The 19863-nt window shown below is 45.3% G+C and overlaps 1 protein-coding gene across 5 annotated transcripts in view; it reads left to right on the top strand.

Moving 5' to 3' along the window:
* OPHN1 (oligophrenin 1) overlaps positions 1-19863 on the top strand; it is a 125099-nt gene that overhangs the window by 43809 nt on the left and 61427 nt on the right. For 4 of the 5 annotated variants that reach the window (XM_050964635.1, XM_050964633.1, XM_050964634.1 and 1 more), the window contains exons 4-5: positions 6509-6604; positions 13891-13952. In XM_050964635.1, the coding sequence (XP_050820592.1) occupies positions 6509-6604; positions 13891-13952 (158 nt within the window). Of the gene's footprint in view, positions 1-6508; positions 6605-7612; positions 7965-13890; positions 13953-19863 lie in introns of those variants that run through there. The other variant, XM_050964636.1, reaches the window with a different exon arrangement.

Genomic DNA, 19863 nt, shown 5'->3' with positions numbered 1-19863 from the left:
GCTGTACTGCAGAGACTAGAATGCAGTGAAGAGAGCGCTGGCCAGCTTCCCCAATTAGTCCTCTGAGTTTTTTGCAAAGGCCAGTTTCAACAGTATTTTCATCCAAACTCCATGTAATTCAGGCTTTTTTTTTCTCTGACCTTTACAAGCAGCTGTGTTCTTTTGGATAATCCCATGTCTGTCATGTTCCATTTGCAGCCATGGTGATTAATTCTTATGCCACCAGCATAACAGTAGGGAGGAGAATTCAGAAATGTAACTGGGTGACTTACCAAGATGTTGTGTGTACAAAAATGGCTAGGGCCCTCTGAAAGTGACAGAGCTGTCAGTTCTTGATTAGTTGAAAACCATGTACTGTCGCCAAATGTGCTCCAGAACAACAGGATCAGACCATTGCAGAGACCCCATGCCTATCCTCTAGGTTGGAGAGGGGAAGCCTGAGTGACTGCCCAAGGAATGGCGTTGAACTGATCCCAGAGGAAACCATGCTGTTCTCTCCTCAGCTAGCAGCAGAATCTTTGGTCTTGTTCCCAGGCTTTGAGAGGTTGAGTGGGAAATGGGACACTATTAGGGAGGCTGTCCTTGGAACCTTTTCCCCTTCCCAGAACTCTCAATAATACCCTGCTCTTCTTTAGCATCAGTCACCTCAGCCCTCCGGAAGCATTTTTCCCCAGCGTTGACAAATCAGGCCTTACATCTTTGCTCTGAAATAGGTCTGGGTTGTCCTCTCCATTTTACAGGTGGGGAAACTGAGACATAGAGGGGTAATCTGACTTCCACAAGTCTGTGACAGAGCTGGAACTAGCGCCCAGCTGTCCCACCGTAGTCACCAGCTCATCCCAGTAAGATCAGGATTTCAGCTAATAATATTGCAGTCCCGATTGTTGAAGTTGGTGAGTGTAGCCAGGAAGCACAGTGTCATTGTGTGCTTTCTGGTGTTGCAAAGAACACAGGCCATGCTGAGTGCAGGAGAGGAACTTTCCTATCATGATAGCGAAGGACTTTGACTACAAGGCTGTGCTATGGACAGTGGGGACCAACTTATTCCAGTGATGGCTGCTCTAAAAACCTCTGAGGCAGTGTGTATTATAGAGGAATTGCTTGCTTTTGGTCTAGAATTTTCCATTAGCAAAACAGGAGCAGCAGCAGTAAAAACAACCGAAACAAGAGCAAGTCACCAGATGGTTAGCTGCTTTGTAGGATGGCACAGAGGGAAGGACTTGGCAAGTACTGTCCAACCCCCAGCTGAAATCCCTGCACAGCTGAGATGCAGCTTGCCCCATTTCCTAGTTGCTGTCAAGCGAGTAGAACACGAATCATCTCTTCCAGCGGCCAGAATGTCCATGGAGCCTTTGGAGATGGAAAGTTGATTATTTATGTTGACTTGGATCCCTGACAAGTAAGACTTAGGCTGTGCGTGACATCACTGTGTTAACAGCCCAGCTCAGCATGAGACAGAGGAGGAGCTGCACTCTTCTTTAATTACTACACCCCTCCTCTTACACAGAGTTTTCAGAAAATGAGCAAGGGTGGAGCAGGCTGAGTGGAACAGAGGGCATCTGACAGAACTCTGGCCCTCCTTTCCATTCTTCCTTGTTTCCTCTTGATTAGGTCAACTATTGGCTAGTAAAGCCCAGAGGCCCAGGCTAATGGAAATTTATAGATAACATCCCCCCCATACACCAGTGTTTTTGCCTTCTGCTTTCTGATGATGCACAGGTGGAAAGTAGCGATAAAGAGTGTGTACAAATCTCTGTCCAATTTTTGTCTCCAGTTTGGAGAGGGAAATGTGTCTGGAGAAGCGTTACTCTTTGCTGAAGCTGAATGGGACAGCATGAGCTGCATTTTTTTTCACCTCCTGCTGCTGTTGTAAAAGATTTTTTTTTAAAAACTGTTTGTGATCACCTGGATCAAGGTCAAGATTTAAAGTCACTTTCTGTATCACGAAGGTACAAGGCTGCTTGAAGTAAGGGGAAAAAATGAATTTCATAGCATGGAGCCAGGGAACCACAAACACTGCCACCATGTTGTTCCTTTTCTTCCTTTTAGAACACACATACAAACCTGGTTTTCAGAGTGTTCTTAACTGATCTGTTAGTAGTCGAGCTCTGATCTCACTCTAACCCATCTCAAGTGGAGGGAAAGATTTTGCCCATCGATCTTGAGGTCTTGAGAGAATAAGGATTTGGTCTTTGGACTGTACTTTCTAAATGCACTACAGATGTAAAATGACACTGTCAGTGCTTAGATACTAAGATGACAGGCACCTGGCAAATACCTTGGCTTTTTCTGTTAAGGTGTCCCAAGCACCAGCCAAAAGGAGTAATTTCACCAAAGCCAACATTCCATCTAAGCTAAAGAATGCATCTAGAACTGCTGCTGTTTATGCAAAGAAAAGATATAGGGAAAAGGAACCTTAAAAGCAATATAGTAACCTGTATTTTTGCAGGTAGGTAGGGGTGTGTGTTGTTTTAATGCAGTTTAGGCCACTTTAATATGAAAGTCCCTCATCTGTGGCCACACTTTCTTATGGGGATGACAGCCCAGATTTTTAAAAGTGGCCTCCAGTGTTGGGTTCCTCTGTTTTTGAAAGCCCAGCATAGGAAGCTAAGGTGTCATCAGGAGATTTTGCTGCAGGGCCAAGGTATCTAAAATTGGGCACCCACAAATGGAGAGACCCCAAATCAGAGGGTGCTTTTGAAATTGTGGTCCTAAGTGTCTGAGGGCTTGCCTACATGTGGACACTCAGGAAAATTTAATCCCAGTTAACTAAAGATGGGGCTTTAAAGTCGATTACTTAAACTGCATTAAATCCCTGTGTGGATACTCTATTCAGAATTAAAGTGGCCTTTGTCTGGCCACTTCACGTTAATTCTGAATGCGAGTGTCTGTCTGCACAAGGGTTTTATATAGTTTAACTAATCAATTTTAAATTCACACCTTTTAGTTAATTTGGATTACTTAAGTGTCCCTGCACAGACAAGCCCTAAGGGTATGTCTGTGTGCAATGTAAGCCCAGGGTCAGTGCTGCTCGAGTCGGCAGAGCTGTGTTAGGGAACCCTGGGCTTGAGCATCTACATTGTATTTTAACCCTACATTCAGACTTTTCCAACCCATGCTTGAATCTCAGGCTCTGGTGTCCACATTGCAGCGTGCAGACCCGAGTTAAAGTAACTATATCCCAGAATCCCTAGCATCACCCCATAAAATGTGGCCACTCTAGCCCTACAAATGTGGTGGATTGTGGGGAAACTTTTCTGCCTGCCCTTCCCATTATAGGAAGTTTGAAGCAGCTCCCTTTGCAAAAGACTTGATCAGTTTCCACTGCATTGCAAACCCCGGAGGCTCTCTGATAGTGTGCCTGCAGATCGGTGATCAGAAGAAAATGCAAAAAGAACAGGAGTACTTGTGGCACCTTAGAGACTAACAAATTTATTTGAGCATAAGCTTTTGTGGGCTACAGCCCACTTCATCGAATGCATAGACTGGAACTGACCTGATCTGCTGCCATTCACAAAAGGGGCCGGTGGCTTCTGTTTTCAGTAGAGAGGGTTGCAGATTGTTGGGATAGAAAGAACTAAGAAAGTTGTCCCACGGAATTGTGGGATACTTCCAGCTGACTCCTGGGACCCGAGTCAAGCGGGGCTGCATCTGCACTGCAAAGCAATAGGGCTCAGACCTTGGGTCCTGGCTTAACTCTATATCAGACCCTACAGCCCTGCATGGTCCTGGGGCTCTGGTTCCAAGCCCTTGGTTAGTGAAATTGCAGTGTAGACACAAGGAGGGGTTAGGCTTGAGCCCGGGCTCAAGCTTGGGTTTATGTTGCAGTGTAGACATACCCTAAGTGGCCTAAACTTGGAGAGGAAAATTGCATGCACAAAAATGGAGGCCAAATTAAGGTTGGATTGAAAATATGGCCCGACCTGTACCCAGACAGTTGGCCATCTTATAAGAAGAATCCCTTCTCGTATTATACAGTAGGGCATGAACTGGAACCTTATGTCCTGCCCTTGTGTTCATACAATCTTTAGCCTTTGGATAAGATTCTAATACAGATTTGAACTCTGCCTCAGAACTCAGAACTTATAATGGTTCCAGCCTGGAACGCTGACTATAGCCCCTCCCTGAATTTTAGGAAAATTCTGATGTAAATCAAGAAGCAAACTTTATCGTTTGGGCTCAGTTCTGCTTTGCAGTCTACGTCACATCCCTTGTGGCACACGCTAGCTTGGACCCTTTCATTCTGTTATCCCATGTGCTTGTTCTTACAGGGGGACCACAAAACATAAACAACACATGCTGCTCTACACATGAAGATTGGCTTGATTTGGTTCATCACATTGGTTTCAAACTCTTTTATACTGTGAAACACTTTTAAGATCCTCTTATGGATCAAATCCCTTCCCCTCCTTCCAATCCTGATCCCATGCCTTCTCTGTGTCTTCACTACATGGACTCATTGTAGGACAATATTAAGGAGACTAGGTAAAAATAAAGTCACTTGACTACGCAACTGCTTGGCTATTCCTGCCACCTCCATATCTATGTTGCTGATTCTTCCAGGGTGCAGGACTTGCTATATCTTTAGACTGAATGGTACCTGTGGCCCGCATTGCTCTAATCTTGCCAGGTAACTTTGCAGTTTGGATTTGTTCCTCTGAGTGTTTGTTCCCGCCCCCCCGAGCTCCTCTACAGATGTGATCAGTTGAGTTTAAAGCAATGGTGTAGCTAACAAAGACACACAGCAGCCACACAGGATACAGAGAAAAGGATTCTCTTGGGCAGAAACCTCTCTGGAAAGCCTACAAATAGTTCTGGACCTGGCTATCAACTGCCATCAGGAAGCATCTTTGCTTAAAGGCTAGCAGTTTCTTCATCGTTGGGATAGAAAGAGATCCAAGGGCTACCTGGAGCACCAGAGAACCCCTGGCTTATCAAGCCCAGCTGTTTCACTCCCTTGCTTGTCTATAGAACTGTTTGTTTATGTGTTTGTGATGCCCTGGGACAGCAGCTATCATTTTGAAAGGTGATTTTCTATTTTATTTTCCGAGTGGGCAAACTTGTGGAAATACTGCCCCAAATGGCAATACATATGTCCTCACAATAATACATCCATCTGCCCCAAAGCATTTGTTCTATTAATTTCTTCTTCTCATCAAATACAAACCATGCAAATACTATCTTAAGTATATGGCAATAATTTTCACATATAGGAACCTAAACTTAGGGCTTGTCTACACAAACAGTTAGTTTATGGCAAACTGGGGTATGAATCTATTCTGCACTAGCCTGTCTTGGACTAACTGTGTGTGTGCACCTGCTGATCTTCATTAACAAGTAGCTGGGATCAAAGTACATTAATGAACTGTAAATATACGTCAGCAGGATTCATGGGGCTAGTGCAGGGTAGATTCACTCTCCAGCTTGCTGCAAACTAAATGTTTGCCTTAGTCAAGCTTAAGGGTTTGTCTACATGATGTCTACACTAGATACCTTACAGCTGCAGAGCTGTACCAATGCAGCTGCGCCGCTGTAAGATCTCCCATGTAGCCGCTCCATGCGGATGGGAGCGAGCTCTCCTGTTAACATAATTAAATCATCCCCAGTGAGTGGTTGTCGCAGCTATCCTGCCGATATAGCACTGTGTACATGACCACTTACACCAGTGAAACTTATGTCGCTCGAGAGTGTTTTTTTTCGCCTTTGAGCAACATAAGTGGGAGAGTAGACATGGCCTAAATTACCTGATTTTGAAAAGTGCTGTTGGGTGCTCAGTACTTGGGAAAAAAACATGTATTTCTGAAAGTCTTGGTTTAAAATGTCAGGATGGGTAGTGCTTTGGTGTTTGATAGCATGTCTTGAGCAAATTTGAGACTTATTTTGAGGTATGCCCTGGATGACAAATTTGGCTCCTAGTATGGGCAAATCCTCAGCTGATGTAAATCAGAATCACTCCACTGATTTGAATAGAGCTACACTGATCTACACTAGCTGAAGATCTGACCTGTAATGTTCAACTTACATTTTATTTATTTACAGGGGATGGAGAGAAAAGGTCCAACATGCCATCCACAAATGGCTAACCTCTCTTGGTCCTCATAAACAATATTCATAGTGTCAAATTCTCTGACTGTATCCCAAAATGGTGAACAGTATATTTGAGATTGCATGTTTCTGCAGATGAAAACTATTCCTGCATTCATCACCAGGATATATGGACACATATGATTAATTGCTTGTGGAATTTGCTGCATCTGCCAATATTGCAGGTGTACTTTCAGAGACCCTTTGAAAATGTGTTCCCTAATAGCAGCACATAAAATACACATTTACCTTTTTTATTTTTCAAGAGAGCTTGAAATCCATGGAGTGCACAGAGATCTGTTCTGGGTTTTTTTAACCCCTCCACTGTAAACCTCCTCTTCCAATATTTATTTCCTAAAACTTTACTCACCACCCCTATGTATCAGTTACATAAACATTCAACTTTCAATTCTTCCTTTTCCAGGTTACTCTTTTGCCGTGCAGAAATTCTCTCAGACTCTACAGTCCTTTCAGTTTGACTTTATTGGGGACACACTAACCGATGACGAAATTAATATTGGTAAGTGCTTTTCCTTTCAATGTAGATTTGCAGCTACTTAGAAAAGTTTATCTCCTTTTTACTGTGAGACTGCATAGTAGAGTCCAGCGCTGATAACTGTGTTCTGGTCCTTAGACAGAACCAGGAGCCATTTGGTTCACAGTGCGTGGGTTGCGTATAGTTGCAGTCACAAATGTAGTTTATAGGACATCTAATCAGTCTTCAGGAATTAATGTTTAGAATCTGACTCACAGTGCTATAGGTTAATTTTGACCTGATAGTTTTACAGCTCTAATTCTCTTCCTTATTGCCAAAGATTGGAAATGAAATGCAGTAATCCAGAGTGAGGCTCTCCATTGTAGTAAGTACCCTGTGGGTGACCTCTTTGGAGTGTTATTGCATGTTGTCTTACCCTCTCACCCTGCTCTTTACCTGGGCCAGATAGTGTTACTCAGAGCACTTGGCTGTGTGTTCTGAACCAGGCTAACGGTATTCCTCGATCTAAACTTGCTGTGGTTTGAAATGCTATATACAATCCCCACGGTGACCCAGAATCAACACCAGCCTGTGACCCCTTGGGAAGAAAATTAACATGCTTCATTACATTGAAAAAGACGCCCAACGTGCCTCTGAAACTGCAGCTTCGTTGTGGAGAGCCAGCAGCATGCAAAGCTTCCCTGAGCTCAACGCCTCCGTTTCTGGTTTGGTTTCCATGTATTTTATTACTTTCCTGCCAACCCAGTAAATTCTTTGTTGGTTAAACATTTGTCCGCTGCATCCAGGGAGCTAAAAGTAATGGACTAAACTTCCTAAAAAAGGCATTTTTAGAATTCATCTGCCCTGGGATTAACCATCGCTGTTGAACTAGCAGTTCTGAAGTCTGGGAACTGTTGTTGTGGTGACATCGATATGTGAGGGCTCCTTAAAATGTGCAGAAATTCCTTAGCTGTGCTGGAAAACTCAGCAAACTACAGGAAGTAGATTAGCAGTGCTTAATGTGCGTGAGTCATACAGGAGAACTGTTTCTAATCCCATGGAAATGTCATAGAGGAGAGGTAGACAAACTACGGCCCACGGGCCACATCCGGCCTGTGGGACCGTCCTGCCCAGCCCCCGAGCTCCTGGCCTGGGAGATTAGCCCCGGTCCCTCCGCCACTGTCTTCTTTCCCCCCCCCACAGCCTCAGCTTGCTTGCTTCACCGCCGGCGCAATACTCTGGGCGGTGGGGTTGTGAGCTCCTGGGGCAGCGCAGCTGCAGAGCCCAGCCTGACCTGGTCTCTGTGCTGCATGGTGACAGTGGCAGCGAGAGCGGTGTGGCCCTGCTCCAGCAGCCAGGCAGTGTGGCTGTAGCACCACCAGCAACCAGTGCTCCAGGCAGCATGGTAAGGGGGCAGGAAGCTGGGGGGGGGGGGTTTGGATAGAGGAAAAGGGAGTTCAGGGTGGTGGTCAGGGGGCGGAGGTATGGATAGGGGTCGGGGCGGTCAGGGGGAGGGAGCAGGGAGTTGAATGGGGGAAGAGATCTTGGGGGGGGCAGTCAGGAAGGAGTGGGGGTTAGATGGGGCGGCAGCGGGCAGTCAGGGGCAGAGATTCCGGGAACAGTCAGGGGACAGGGAGAAGGGGTGGTTGGATGGGGCAGGGATCTGGGGGGAAGGGGCGAGGGGCGTCAGGAATGAGGGGAGGGGTCGGATGGGGCAGCGGGCGTCCGGAGGTGGTCAGTGAACAGGGAGTGGGGTGTGTGGATGGGGCAGGGGTCCCGGGGGGGGGGGACTGTCAGGGAACAGGGAGAGTTGGATGGAGCAGGAGTCCCAGGGTTGCAGATAGGAGATGGGGGCTGGGCCACGACCCCCTCCCCTCAGCGGCCCTCCATACAATTTACAAAACCTGATGTTGCCCTCAGGTCATAGAGTCTGATCCTGCAAAATACTGAGAGCCTCCACTCCCAGTGGTGTCAAGGGCAGTTGAGGGTGTTCAGCACTTGCAGGGTTGGATGCATAGAGAGGAAAATAGATAGCCTACTAATGCAGATTCACGCCAGAGTCACATTATTGTTTAATTGTGCCCAGAAGTGTGACATTGTCCATGTTGAGAGAGACTCTGTGAGCCTGCATCAGGGGGAAGGAAGGAAGGAAAGCAAAGGCTGGCTTTTTGTAAGCACTTTGGAGCAGATTGTGATTTGCCCTTCAGAATCTGATTTCCTTCAGCATAAAGCTCATAGGTGAAATCCGCTGAAAAAGAGTCAGAGTTCAACTATAATGGAAAAAGAGGTATTGAATTTCCAAACTCGTGATGCTGGATAATGGAGAGGAAAACAGTGTATATAAATCAGCCCTACTGGGAACGGAAGGATCTGAGGAAAAGAGCAATCCAAGAAGCAAGTGTCTCTTTCCTGTTAATCCAAAAAGAAATTTCCAGCTCATCAGCCCAGTCTGAATGTGTAGCCTGTCTGCCCACCACTCTGGAGTGGTTAAGGGGGGAAGAAAATAGAGCCTCTTCATCAGTTAGCTTGGGGATGTTTGCACTGCCGCTGCATCTGCTCAGCGGAGCACCTGTTCTGTGGATAAAGAGAGCTTCAGTATCCAGAGTTGTCAGGCTGGCACCTCTCACCAGCATTAGGTGCCCTGTAACAGTAAAGCATTTGTTCTGGGTGGTTGGGGAGGGTGAGGAGGACTATCAAGGATTTCAGACTCCATATAAGGTGTTTGCAAACAGATCTAAGAAGGAAGATAACAGGGTCAGATCTTGGGCCTCGCAAACTTAAACGACACCAAATAGTTCTTCAGTTGTGAACCAAGGAAGTTACCTTTTAAGGTGATCCACTCTCATCACTCAGTGTGAAGAAATGTGGTTTGTATTTCTTCTTCCACACCAGTTCCTGCAGTCTCTCCCTGTTGGATGCAACTAGAAAGCCTTCTTGAAAATCTCCCCTTTGTCTGAAAATGGGAACAAGTCATTGACATGCCACAAGTGACTTTAATTATTCTACTTTTAAAATTCTTGTGACATGGTAGTTTGTAATCAGTGTCAAGATTCTCCCCGGGCATAGGATCTGATAGCTCAGAGGTGTGCTGCACAGAACAAGGGGTGGAACGTACAAATCCATAGAATATTTTTTTAATCAAACTCTAGGGGAGTGTGTTTGATCTGTAAACGTGAACAGTGTTGCACTTGTTATGGAGGCATATGGCAAGGCCTGTGCTCTTTACAAACTCAAGCAGATTTGGACAAAGCTAAAATGCATTGTTATAAAATAATGAAGTTGAATGCTTCAAATGTGACTCAGGAGGAAGACGCCTTGCTGGTGTTGTCTCTTGTAGATGGAGCTTTCTCCTGAGGTGGCTTAATTGCTTTTGACATGTCCTTATTACATAGCTTTGTATGAATTACATTATTTTATCACTGAACAGCTTCAGCAATATAGAGCCAGGTTTTCACATACATCTGTAATCGAGGGTTTCCAGTAGTTCACTAGAAACCCTCCAGCAGTGTAAGCAACCGTGTTGCTGAAAACACCACCGTAAGTGTGGAATTTTCTCAAGACACAACCCTTAATTGTCAGCCTCCCATTTCAAGAGAGTGCCCCAAATGTATTGAGCACAAATTGACTCCACCTTTATTGGAAGGCCCACGTCTGTTTAAATAGCAGATTGTGGTTGGTCTTTTGGTCATATGTGCAGGTTTTGCTGTGTCTAAACAAGCATGGGAAACTTTCAAGAGTTATTGTCACTTAAAGGTTAACTGCAAGAAAACCAAATTAGGCGTGTACCTTTTGTTTCCCCACTTGTTATTTTATTATTTATGTTCCAGCAGCATGTAGAGATCCCAGTCATGAATTGGGGGTCCCACTGAACCAGGCACTGGGGGACGGAGGTATTGGAAGGGTGTTTTTTTCTCGTTCCTGCTTCTTTTTATTCCTCATTAGCCATTTAGGTCTTGTCAACTCTGGGAAACTGCAAGGTGATTGGGGAATAATGAAATTACAGCTTTACAAAACACTGAAATATGATTAATTTTTAGTGAAGCTGTTTTGAGACTGGAGCTTAGCCAAACACATATGTTCAAAAATCATGAGTCAGGCCCCCAAAATCATGAGGGGATTAAAAATCAAGAGATTTTTGAAGTAACACATGTTGGGGGTTTTATTTGCCTTTTGTTTTGTTTTGTTTTGACCTTTCTAGGGTTCATGTTTTCCAGTTTTTCTCCCGAATCTAAGAGCTGAAAATTTACTTTATTTTTAAATGAAAGTTGAGATTCTCATGCATTCATGTGCATCTAGGAACTGGGGCTTCAAAATATATGAGACTGAAGATGATAAAATCAGGACAACTGGCGTCACTTAGAAGGAGTTAACAAAATATTAACTGCACTACCTAATGAACATTTGGGAAAAAGGATCTCTTTGCTGAAGATTCAGAAACCCTTCACTCTGCCCTTTTAGCTAGGGAATGAGCTCATACTGAGACATCACTGGAACACTCAAGGAGTTCTCCAGCAAAACTGGGGAGGACCTGACTTGAAATTCTTAAATAATTTAATGGGGAGGGAAAATGGCAAACAAATCATTAAAAAAATCAGCAAAACTTGTCAAGCCTTCTTTACGTGCCATAAAGCAGCAAAAAGGGCACAAATCTGTTTTAAAAAATCATTCACAAGTTGCTTTTAAACAGTTTAAGTGGGCCTAGTCTTCCGCTGACACATGAGTAAATTATATGGGTAACTCCAGTTATTGCCTCAGGAGATGCAAGACCCTCTTGTTGTGCCCACCACTTTAGGGATTTATGGCATTTTTCTGTAGTGATGACAGCTCTGCCCCTGGTGCTTATTTTCCCTGAACCTAACCTCTTGGAACCTGTGGATACTTCAGATTTCATATAGCCATTGGCGACCATGCTGAACGTTAGCATGCCTCAGCTCCTGGGCCAGTAGTAGAATATGACAACAACCATCACAGCCAGCTCAAAGATAGGTGTTTGAGTATTTAAAGTGCTCTCTTTTGTGGGGGAAACTCAGAATCACTGACTAATAATGAGAAGGTGCTATTTTGATGATGACAGTGGAATTATCATATCACAAGTTGGTGTTTTTTTCCTTTTCTGCCCGTCTCAGCAATTGTACAGTAAATCCCCCTACAATACCTAACAACCATTCATTTGCTGTGCAGTAGTTGCTACAGCTAGGGTTTTTTTTTTAAACAAAAGACTGGACAGACTTCCTGACTACCACTAAGATATCTATGTCCCTCTGAATGCTGGGTAGAGCACTTAGCCTGCAGCTAGGGCAAGGACTGGTTTCTGCACACATTACCTGCAAAACAAGATACTGGTGTACAAGTCGCCCTGTACACCTGGATGCTTCCATTCTTCATTATTTGGCACATTGCTGAGGATGTTCTAACATAGATCAGTTTTTAGTGCTATTGCCCTCGATGCGCTCCCTTCTAGGAGCTCTGCCTTTTTGTTTTGTTAAAAGCCAAAAGTTTTTCTAAAAACATCTTTAGTGAGTTAATTTTCCAGTCTCCTCTGCTAGGGCTAATTGGCGACATATATACTCTTCTGGAATTAAAGGGCTTGGACTGTAAACAAACAGAGGTGAGTGTAAATAGAGGGTGGTAGGAATTCCTGCAGAGTTTATGGAGAAGTCCTCTCCACAGGGCTCTGTGAAGTACTCCACACCTATCGTGGTGCGCTTGACCATTTCCTGTGGGCACTAAAGCAGTGTCTGTATGTAAGATTTTTCTCAAATCCTTCCACTGTGTTGCTCTAGCACCCTAAACAAAGGAATCCAGCTGCAAGGCAGATAAGACCAAACCACCAGGATTTCAAGGCATTGGCACACAGTGCCGATTCTTTTACTTTAAACACCGTCATAATCTTCCCCAGTAGCATGGCTTGCTCCTTAGCTTTGCTGCCAAAGCGCTTCATGTGGTCCCCTGCGATGCGTCCTCTCTCCAGAAGTGCCAGGTTTTTGACAAAGACTTGAGTAGACGACATGGAGCAGACGTTCCGAAGTCATTTCTACAAGCAATTGCAGTTGTTGAAGGAGGAAGCGTGGCGTTTCTCAAGCTGATCTCCAACCTCTCCACCTGGCTGTATCCCCCTCCCCAGAATGTCATGGGTCCTGACTGTGCAGTGTTCATACTGCGAGGGGGTGGGGAAGCGGGGGTGTTATGCTGCGTAGGCTTAGGAACTGGAGGAGTGGAGTACGGCTGCCTTCTATCTGCCACTCCTCTCAAGAGTAGAAATGGACATTTGAACTTTTCTCTCACTTTTCCCACCCCTTTCCCTCCCTTGCATTATTTGTCTTGCTGGCCTTACTTGGTAACTTATTCCATATGTTCAGCTGCAACTGGGCATGAAATATTTCTGCTTGGTTTCCCTGTTCACTCTTTAGTTTCCTCGTTATTCTATAATGAACCAAATCTAACCTGCAGCAGCAGTTTTTCCAGTTCCTCTGAGACAGAGCTAATATGCTCCAATTACTTCTGTTATGTCACCTTCGTGACTTCTCACATAGCGGGAATAAAGACTGTGTCTTTGCCCCAGAATGCAGATGTTAAAATGATCAGATCTGTCTGCAATATGGGGATGTGGCCTCATTAGTGTTAGCCACAAGAAATGATGGGAGATTTCACCGCCTCTTCCTCAAGGCTCACGATTGGGGAGTGGGAGGGGAAGAGAGCTTTCTTGGACTGAATTGTCTTTCCTTTTGGTTAAATGAACAAAGCTCCATGAAGGACAAACCTCCATGTTGTTCCAGCCATAATGGACCAGAGTGTGACAACAGGCAGCAGTGTCCTGTTGCATCCTCTGTGGCTGATGGAGTCAGTGCTTTCTGCCTCAGGCAGCATGTCAGCCAAAGGACATCACTTGTTCCGCTCTTCCAGCCAACCCATGGAGCAGCATTTATGTCATTTGTGATCACACTCTCCTACCATGAGTAATTAAACAATTGGGCAATGCTGAGAGAATGGGTGGGAGCCTTCAAAGTGACAAAGATGCAGTAAGATTTTTGAGCTTGTTCAAAAGCCTTTATTAAAGTTGAAGTGTAAAGCTTTCAACCTGCTACTTAAGCCTAAGAGGCAGATTTTGGGCATGGCTTTGGTGTGGACATTGTGAGAGAAAAGGAAAGCCTGTGTTATATGGGATCTGTAAACAGCCTGCCTAGATGGAGTGTCAACCAATAAACCCCAGCTGTTTCTCTGGCCCTGCTTGGAGTGTTGTACTTAATGTGGCAATCAGGAAGCTAAAATTCAACACTGATCTGACCAGGATCTGCACTAATCAATTGTTTCATTTTTCTCTCTCTTTATAGCTGAATCCTTTAAGGAATTTGCAGAGTTGCTCCAAGAGGTAGAACTTGAGAGATCAATGATGGTAAGGTGACCTCCCGTGAACACCTTTTTTGGGCTAGAAGTCACAAAGCTGCTCATAGCAAACACTTGGCTTCTTTGGTGTTCTCTATTTAACTGCAAAACTTGATTTTGTTAACAAATCCCTCCTCGGGCCCTGGAGTATGACAGTGATTATGCCTATTTGTACCCTAGGCGTAAGTGTATTACACAAAAGGATGGAAATTACTGTAGCAAATCAGTGGCCAGGTGGGACCACATTATTGTCATAATGCTGCACATTTGGGCAACGCAGAAATTCATGGTGGTAGTGAGGAATAGAACTTGTATCGTCCTGTTCCAAAAAAGCACCTCCTTTCACCCTCGAGCTCAAGGGGGATCTCTCTTAGCTGTTTGAAGTATAGGGCCTATGACACAGCTGCTCTATTAGTCCATTCAGTAAAGAGTAATGGTGTGTACAACTTATATATCCATGCACACAAGCTGGTTCACTACATTATATAGGATATAGATATGACAAAGCTGTCATCACACAATTCCAGACATGAAGGGTCTATGACCTGCTCTTGCTTTTACATGATTGTGTATCAGACCTAGCCTGACAGTCTACCTATCTCAAATGCCCTGGGCTGGAAAGTTTTTGATTGTCAGTTGTTGCACATACTAGGGGCTCATGGATGCTTCTCTTTTGCAATCTATGGACAGAAATCTACCACTCTTGGGCTCTGACTCTGCACAGCATGACACCACTTTTCTGGCAGTGTAACTCCACCAGAGAGAGGAACCGCACCCCAATACTGCATAGTGCAGAATAATGCTAAATGCGTCTCCAATTTATCCTGCCTATCCTGCAGTATAGTATCTGGTGAAGGTTCCCTGTTTTAGGTTCTATGATCATGTGTCTCAGTCTTCTTCAGATTTCACAGCCTAGTCTCAGCTAGCTCAGTTGTGGGTCTAGTTACAATGTGTAACTGCCAAACTATACAAGAAAAATAGCAAGTGACCATGTATACTAAGATTCCTATTGTCTGGAGGCTATGGATTGGGAGTGCTGAAAGGATGTAAAAGAGAGGTGATGGTCTCTGAGTGGGATGCCATAGTCTCCACCATTGCTATTGTGCTGGGCCTTGAAAGACAAAGGAAACTGGAGGCCCTGTAGGGCTTACAAGGGATGTGGAATATGCCCCTCAAGGACTATCTTTTGACCAGTCGTACTTGAGTATTGACCTTCCCCTCTGAATGCTCCAAAGCCAACCCAGGAGTGAGGGAGAAGGAAAGACTTTTCTATTTCTACAATATAAAGGAGTTTGTGCGGAGGGAGACGGTTCACCTTCAGTTTGCCAGCACCTGTCACAGGTGCCAGGCAAACCTTCCACCAGCAAGATTTGGACACTGAGCAGCCAAGGGCATACTGAAGGAACCCTAAGGGTCTGTGAAGGATTCCCTTTTCACTCATAAGGTGTTAAGTTCTGATGGGGCCAACTGGGCCATGTCCGGGAACAAACTGTGTCACGCTCCACTTAGTCAAATAGGTTATAAAATATGAAGTAAGATGCATTTCTATTTTTTTGTAAGGGAGCAGTTGTCCCCCTGCACTCCTGCCTCTCCTGGCATGCAGCTCCAGAAGTGTGATTCACTTCTTTCTGTCCCTCATTACATTGTACCCCTTTGTCTCCAGAACGCCTTGATCATTTATTGAAAGTTGGCAACCTATTTCACACTTATTCCAAGAAAAACATGAATATTAGAATCAGTGGAAGCCTTTCACAGCATGCCAGGAATTCACTGTTTGGCTCTGCTCCCCTGTGCCCGAATGCAATGATGGAAAAAACTCCTCCTATGCCATCTGACTGAACTACAGGGTTAGGGACAGCTATACCTCAAGGGGTACCAGGATTCTGTTTTCTGTAGCTCTAGAGGTTGGCAAGGGTCTGCGTAACAGATGAGAAAGAACCAGCAATAGACTGAAAGAAGGCAAGAAGAATGTTTTGCATTGCATCCCAGGTGTGGCCGCCACCTTTAGCTTATGTGGAAGGATGAAGGGGTGGGCTCCTGAGAACTGCCAAGACCCTATTAACTTGAGGGTTTTCAGAGACTTAGGGATGCCATCTGAGAAGTTTTCTTGATCTTTTTCTACCCTTGGTGCATTATTTATTAGGGCCAGCCTTTTTACAATATCCCATTTACTTAAAAAAATCTATAAACTGTATAGGTCGCTGCCCTCTCATACTGTATTCTGTGCTCTCGGTTACCAACTAACTGGTGTCCTGGCAAAGCTTTAACAGTTCTGAGTGTGTCTCCCTGCCTCTCCCACCTTTGACAACAGGGGACGGAGGTACCCCTCAATGGTTAGGGTCGAGCTGGGGACCGTGACACATGGTAGAATATAATTTCCCCTCCAAAACTGCTAGAGAAGGGTCACAGAGCATGCCTGAAGAAGACATTCTTCCATGAGCATAATGGATCAGAAAGTTTGAGAATTATCATGCCTTTTGTCACAGGTTTCTTCGGGATAGACACTGGTAGTAGCCTTGCTGCACAGTCACCTGCTTTCATGCTTCTTTGGGTTATGCCTCATCAACAGGAATGTCCCTAATTCATTTCTTTGAGAGCCACATTTTAAATTTGCTCTTCTCCCCACATGTGCTTATTGCAATCAGACAGGCTGGATCTGGAAACTGAGTGTTTTGGAAAGTGTTATGCCAAAGTTATGACACTAGCCTTCTGCTCTTCCCACTGCTCTTTCTACACATTATTTTGAGCTCCTGGCTAAAACTGTGTCTGTGGGGAGCAATTCTCACATATGGGGGTGAGATCTTGGGCACAAGTTTCTGTGGGTGGCTAGGTTTGACAAACGGCTCATTTCAGGTCTGATGCAGTTCCTCCTTAGAAATGCATTCACCAACTTTCCTGTTCACTTAGAAATGTTGGCAACAAGCCATGCTCTTGGTTCAGGGATTGTATTCACCTTGTGTGTCCATCAGATTCAGGGATCATCATTCAGTGCTTCCACTGCAAAAAGGATAGATGCTGTAATGGAAAAGCAGGGCTGGAGCCACAGCTTTGCTAAGTGGTGTTGCAATGAGGATGACAGAGGTTTCACTTGGTACCAAACAGATTGTCCAAGAGCAGAGGCTGGGAGAAGCTGCTGTGGAGAGAGCTGGTTCTTCTACCCTGTTTCTCTGTTAGATTGGGCAGGAAACAATATAATTGTATAATTCCAAAGATGGAGCCAACCTGTCCTGACTCTGCAGACAGTGAGCAATCTGAGTTAAAAGGAGGTTGCAGACACCAGTATGCACCATGTTTAAAATACATATAATCTGCTTTCTGCTTTTGGTGTTTTTGTTTCCCTGAGAAAAGTAAACAAACACCCTTGCCTTCTTCAGGATGCTTCTAGTTTGTGTTTGCAGAGCAGCGGGCATTCCTGTCAGCCCATCCTGCGTGAGTTGTGGTCAGCAGCTAGTGCCATATGCAAGAAGGCATGTAATTATTTTTTGAGGTGCCCCATACTTTTTCAAAGACCCTGAATTAGGGTGACCAGATAGCATGTGTGAAAAATCAGGACACCTTTTTTGGGAGTGGCGTGGAGATAGTTGCGTGTGTAAGACAAAGCCCCTAATATTGGGATGGTCCTAATAATATCAGGACATCTGGACACCCTACCCTGAATTGAGGGGATTCTCCTTCCAGCCAAGGAGCCTTGGTGTCTAGCAGAGCAATGATCAGAGAGGGGTTGTTAATGGGAAACAAAGAATAAATGAAATGTAGGGCTGGGAGGGACTATGAGAAGTCATCAAGTCCAGCCCCCTGCACTGAGGTAGGACCAAGTATACCTAGACAATCCCTGACCTGTGTTTGTCCAGCCTGTTCTTAAAAACCTCCAGTGATGGGGATTCCACAACCTCCTTTGGAAGCCTATTCCAGAGCTTAACTATCCTTATAATTAGAATTTTTTCTCTAATATCTAACCTAAGCATACTCTTTGAGAACAGTCTTTCAACTAGTTGTGGGCCCACCTTAGAGTCATTTCTCTAGTTCACTTATAAGACTGTCGTGAGACTGTGGCCTGGTCTACACTACACGTTTAAACCGATTTTAGTAGCGTTAAACCGATTTAACGCTGCACCCGTCCACACAACGAGGCCTTTTATATCGATATAAAAGGCTCTTAAAACCGGTTTCTGTACTCCTCCCCGACGAGAGGAGTAGCGCTGAAATCGGTATTACCATATCGGATTAGGGTTAGTGTGGCCGCAAATCGACAGTATTGGCCTCTGGGCAGTATCCCCCAGTCCACCACTGTGACTGCTCTGGACAGCAATCTGAACTTGGATGCACTGGCCAGGTAGACAGGAAAAGCCCTGCGAACTTTTGAATTTCATTTCTTGTTTGCCCAGCGTGGAGCTCTAATCAATACGGGTGACGATGCAGTCCCAAATCCAAAAAGAGCTCCAGCATGGACCGTACAGGAGATATTGGATCTGATTGCTATATGGGGAGACAAATCTGTTCTATCAGAGCTCCATTACAGAAGATGAAATGCCAAAGCATTTGAAAAAAATCTCCAGGCCATGATACAGAGTCCACAGCACAATGCTGTGTGACAAGCGTAACGGAAAGCCAAAGAATCAAATGGATGCTCATGGAGGAAGGGAGGGGGGACTGAGGACTCCAGCTATCCCACAATCCCACCAGTCTCCGAAAAGTATTTGCATTCTTGGCTGAGCTTCCAATGCCTGTAGGGTCAAACACATTGTCCGGGTTGGTTCAGGGTATATCTCGTCCATTTACCCTCCCTCCCCCCATGAAAAAAAAGGGAAAAAAATTGTTTCTTGACTTTTTTCAGTGTTACCATATGTCTACTGCATGCTGCTGGTAGACGCGGTGCCGCGGCACTGAACAGCAGCATCCTCTCCCCTCCCTTCCCTGGTGGCAGACGGTACAGTGCAGGACTGGTAGCCATCCTTGTCATCATCCGATGAGTGCTCCTGGCTGACCTCAGGTGAGGTCAGCCAGGGGCACCTGGGTGAAAATAGGAATGACTCCCAGTTATTCCCAGCAGATGGTACAGAACGGCTGGTAACCGTCCTCATCATAGCAACTGGGGGTTGAGCTCCATCAGCCCCGCCCCCCTTTCATGTCTAAAGAAAAGATTCTGTACTGCCTGGACTATCATAGCAGCAGGATGCTGGGCTCCTCTCCCCCGTTTAATGTCCTGCCTGGACTATCATAGCAGCTGGAGGCTGCCTCCCCCTCATTTTATCTCACTAAAAAGTCAGTGTTCCTTATTCCTGCATTCTTTATTACTTCATCACACAAATGGGGGGACCCTGCAACGGTAGCCCAGGAGGGTTGGGGGAGGAGGGAAGCAACAGGTGGGGTTGTTGCAGGGGAACCCCCTAGAATGGCATGCAGCTCATCATTTCTGTGGGATCTGACACAGAGCGGCTGTGCTCTCTGGTACACTGGTTCTCTAGTACACTTGCCCCATATTCTAGGCAGGACTGACTCTATTTTTAGATACAACATTAAGGAGGAAATGCCCCGGGGGGGTCATTCCCATTTTTGTCTTTGCGCCTCCGGCCGACCTCAGGGAAGGTCAGCCAGGAGCACCCATGACAGCAGCAGATGGTACAGAACGATTGATAACTGTCATCTCATCGCCAATTTACAATGGCACAGCAGAACGACTGGTAACCGTCTCTGCTACCTTGCAAAGGCAAATGAATGCTGCTGTGTAGCGCTGCAGTACTGCCTCTGTCAGCGGCATCCAATACACATACGGTGACAGTGACAAAAGGCAAAACGGGCTCCATGGTTGCCATGCTATGGTATCTGCCAGTGCAATCCAGGGAAAAAGGGCGTGAAATGATTGTCTGCCGTTGCTTTCACGGAGGAAGGAATGAGTGACGACATTTACCCAGAATCACCTG

The sequence above is a fragment of the Gopherus flavomarginatus genome, chromosome 8 (assembly GCF_025201925.1).
Source record: "Gopherus flavomarginatus isolate rGopFla2 chromosome 8, rGopFla2.mat.asm, whole genome shotgun sequence".
NCBI classification, from domain to species: domain Eukaryota; kingdom Metazoa; phylum Chordata; order Testudines; family Testudinidae; genus Gopherus; species Gopherus flavomarginatus.
This window is presented reverse-complemented; position numbering and strand designations above follow the sequence as displayed.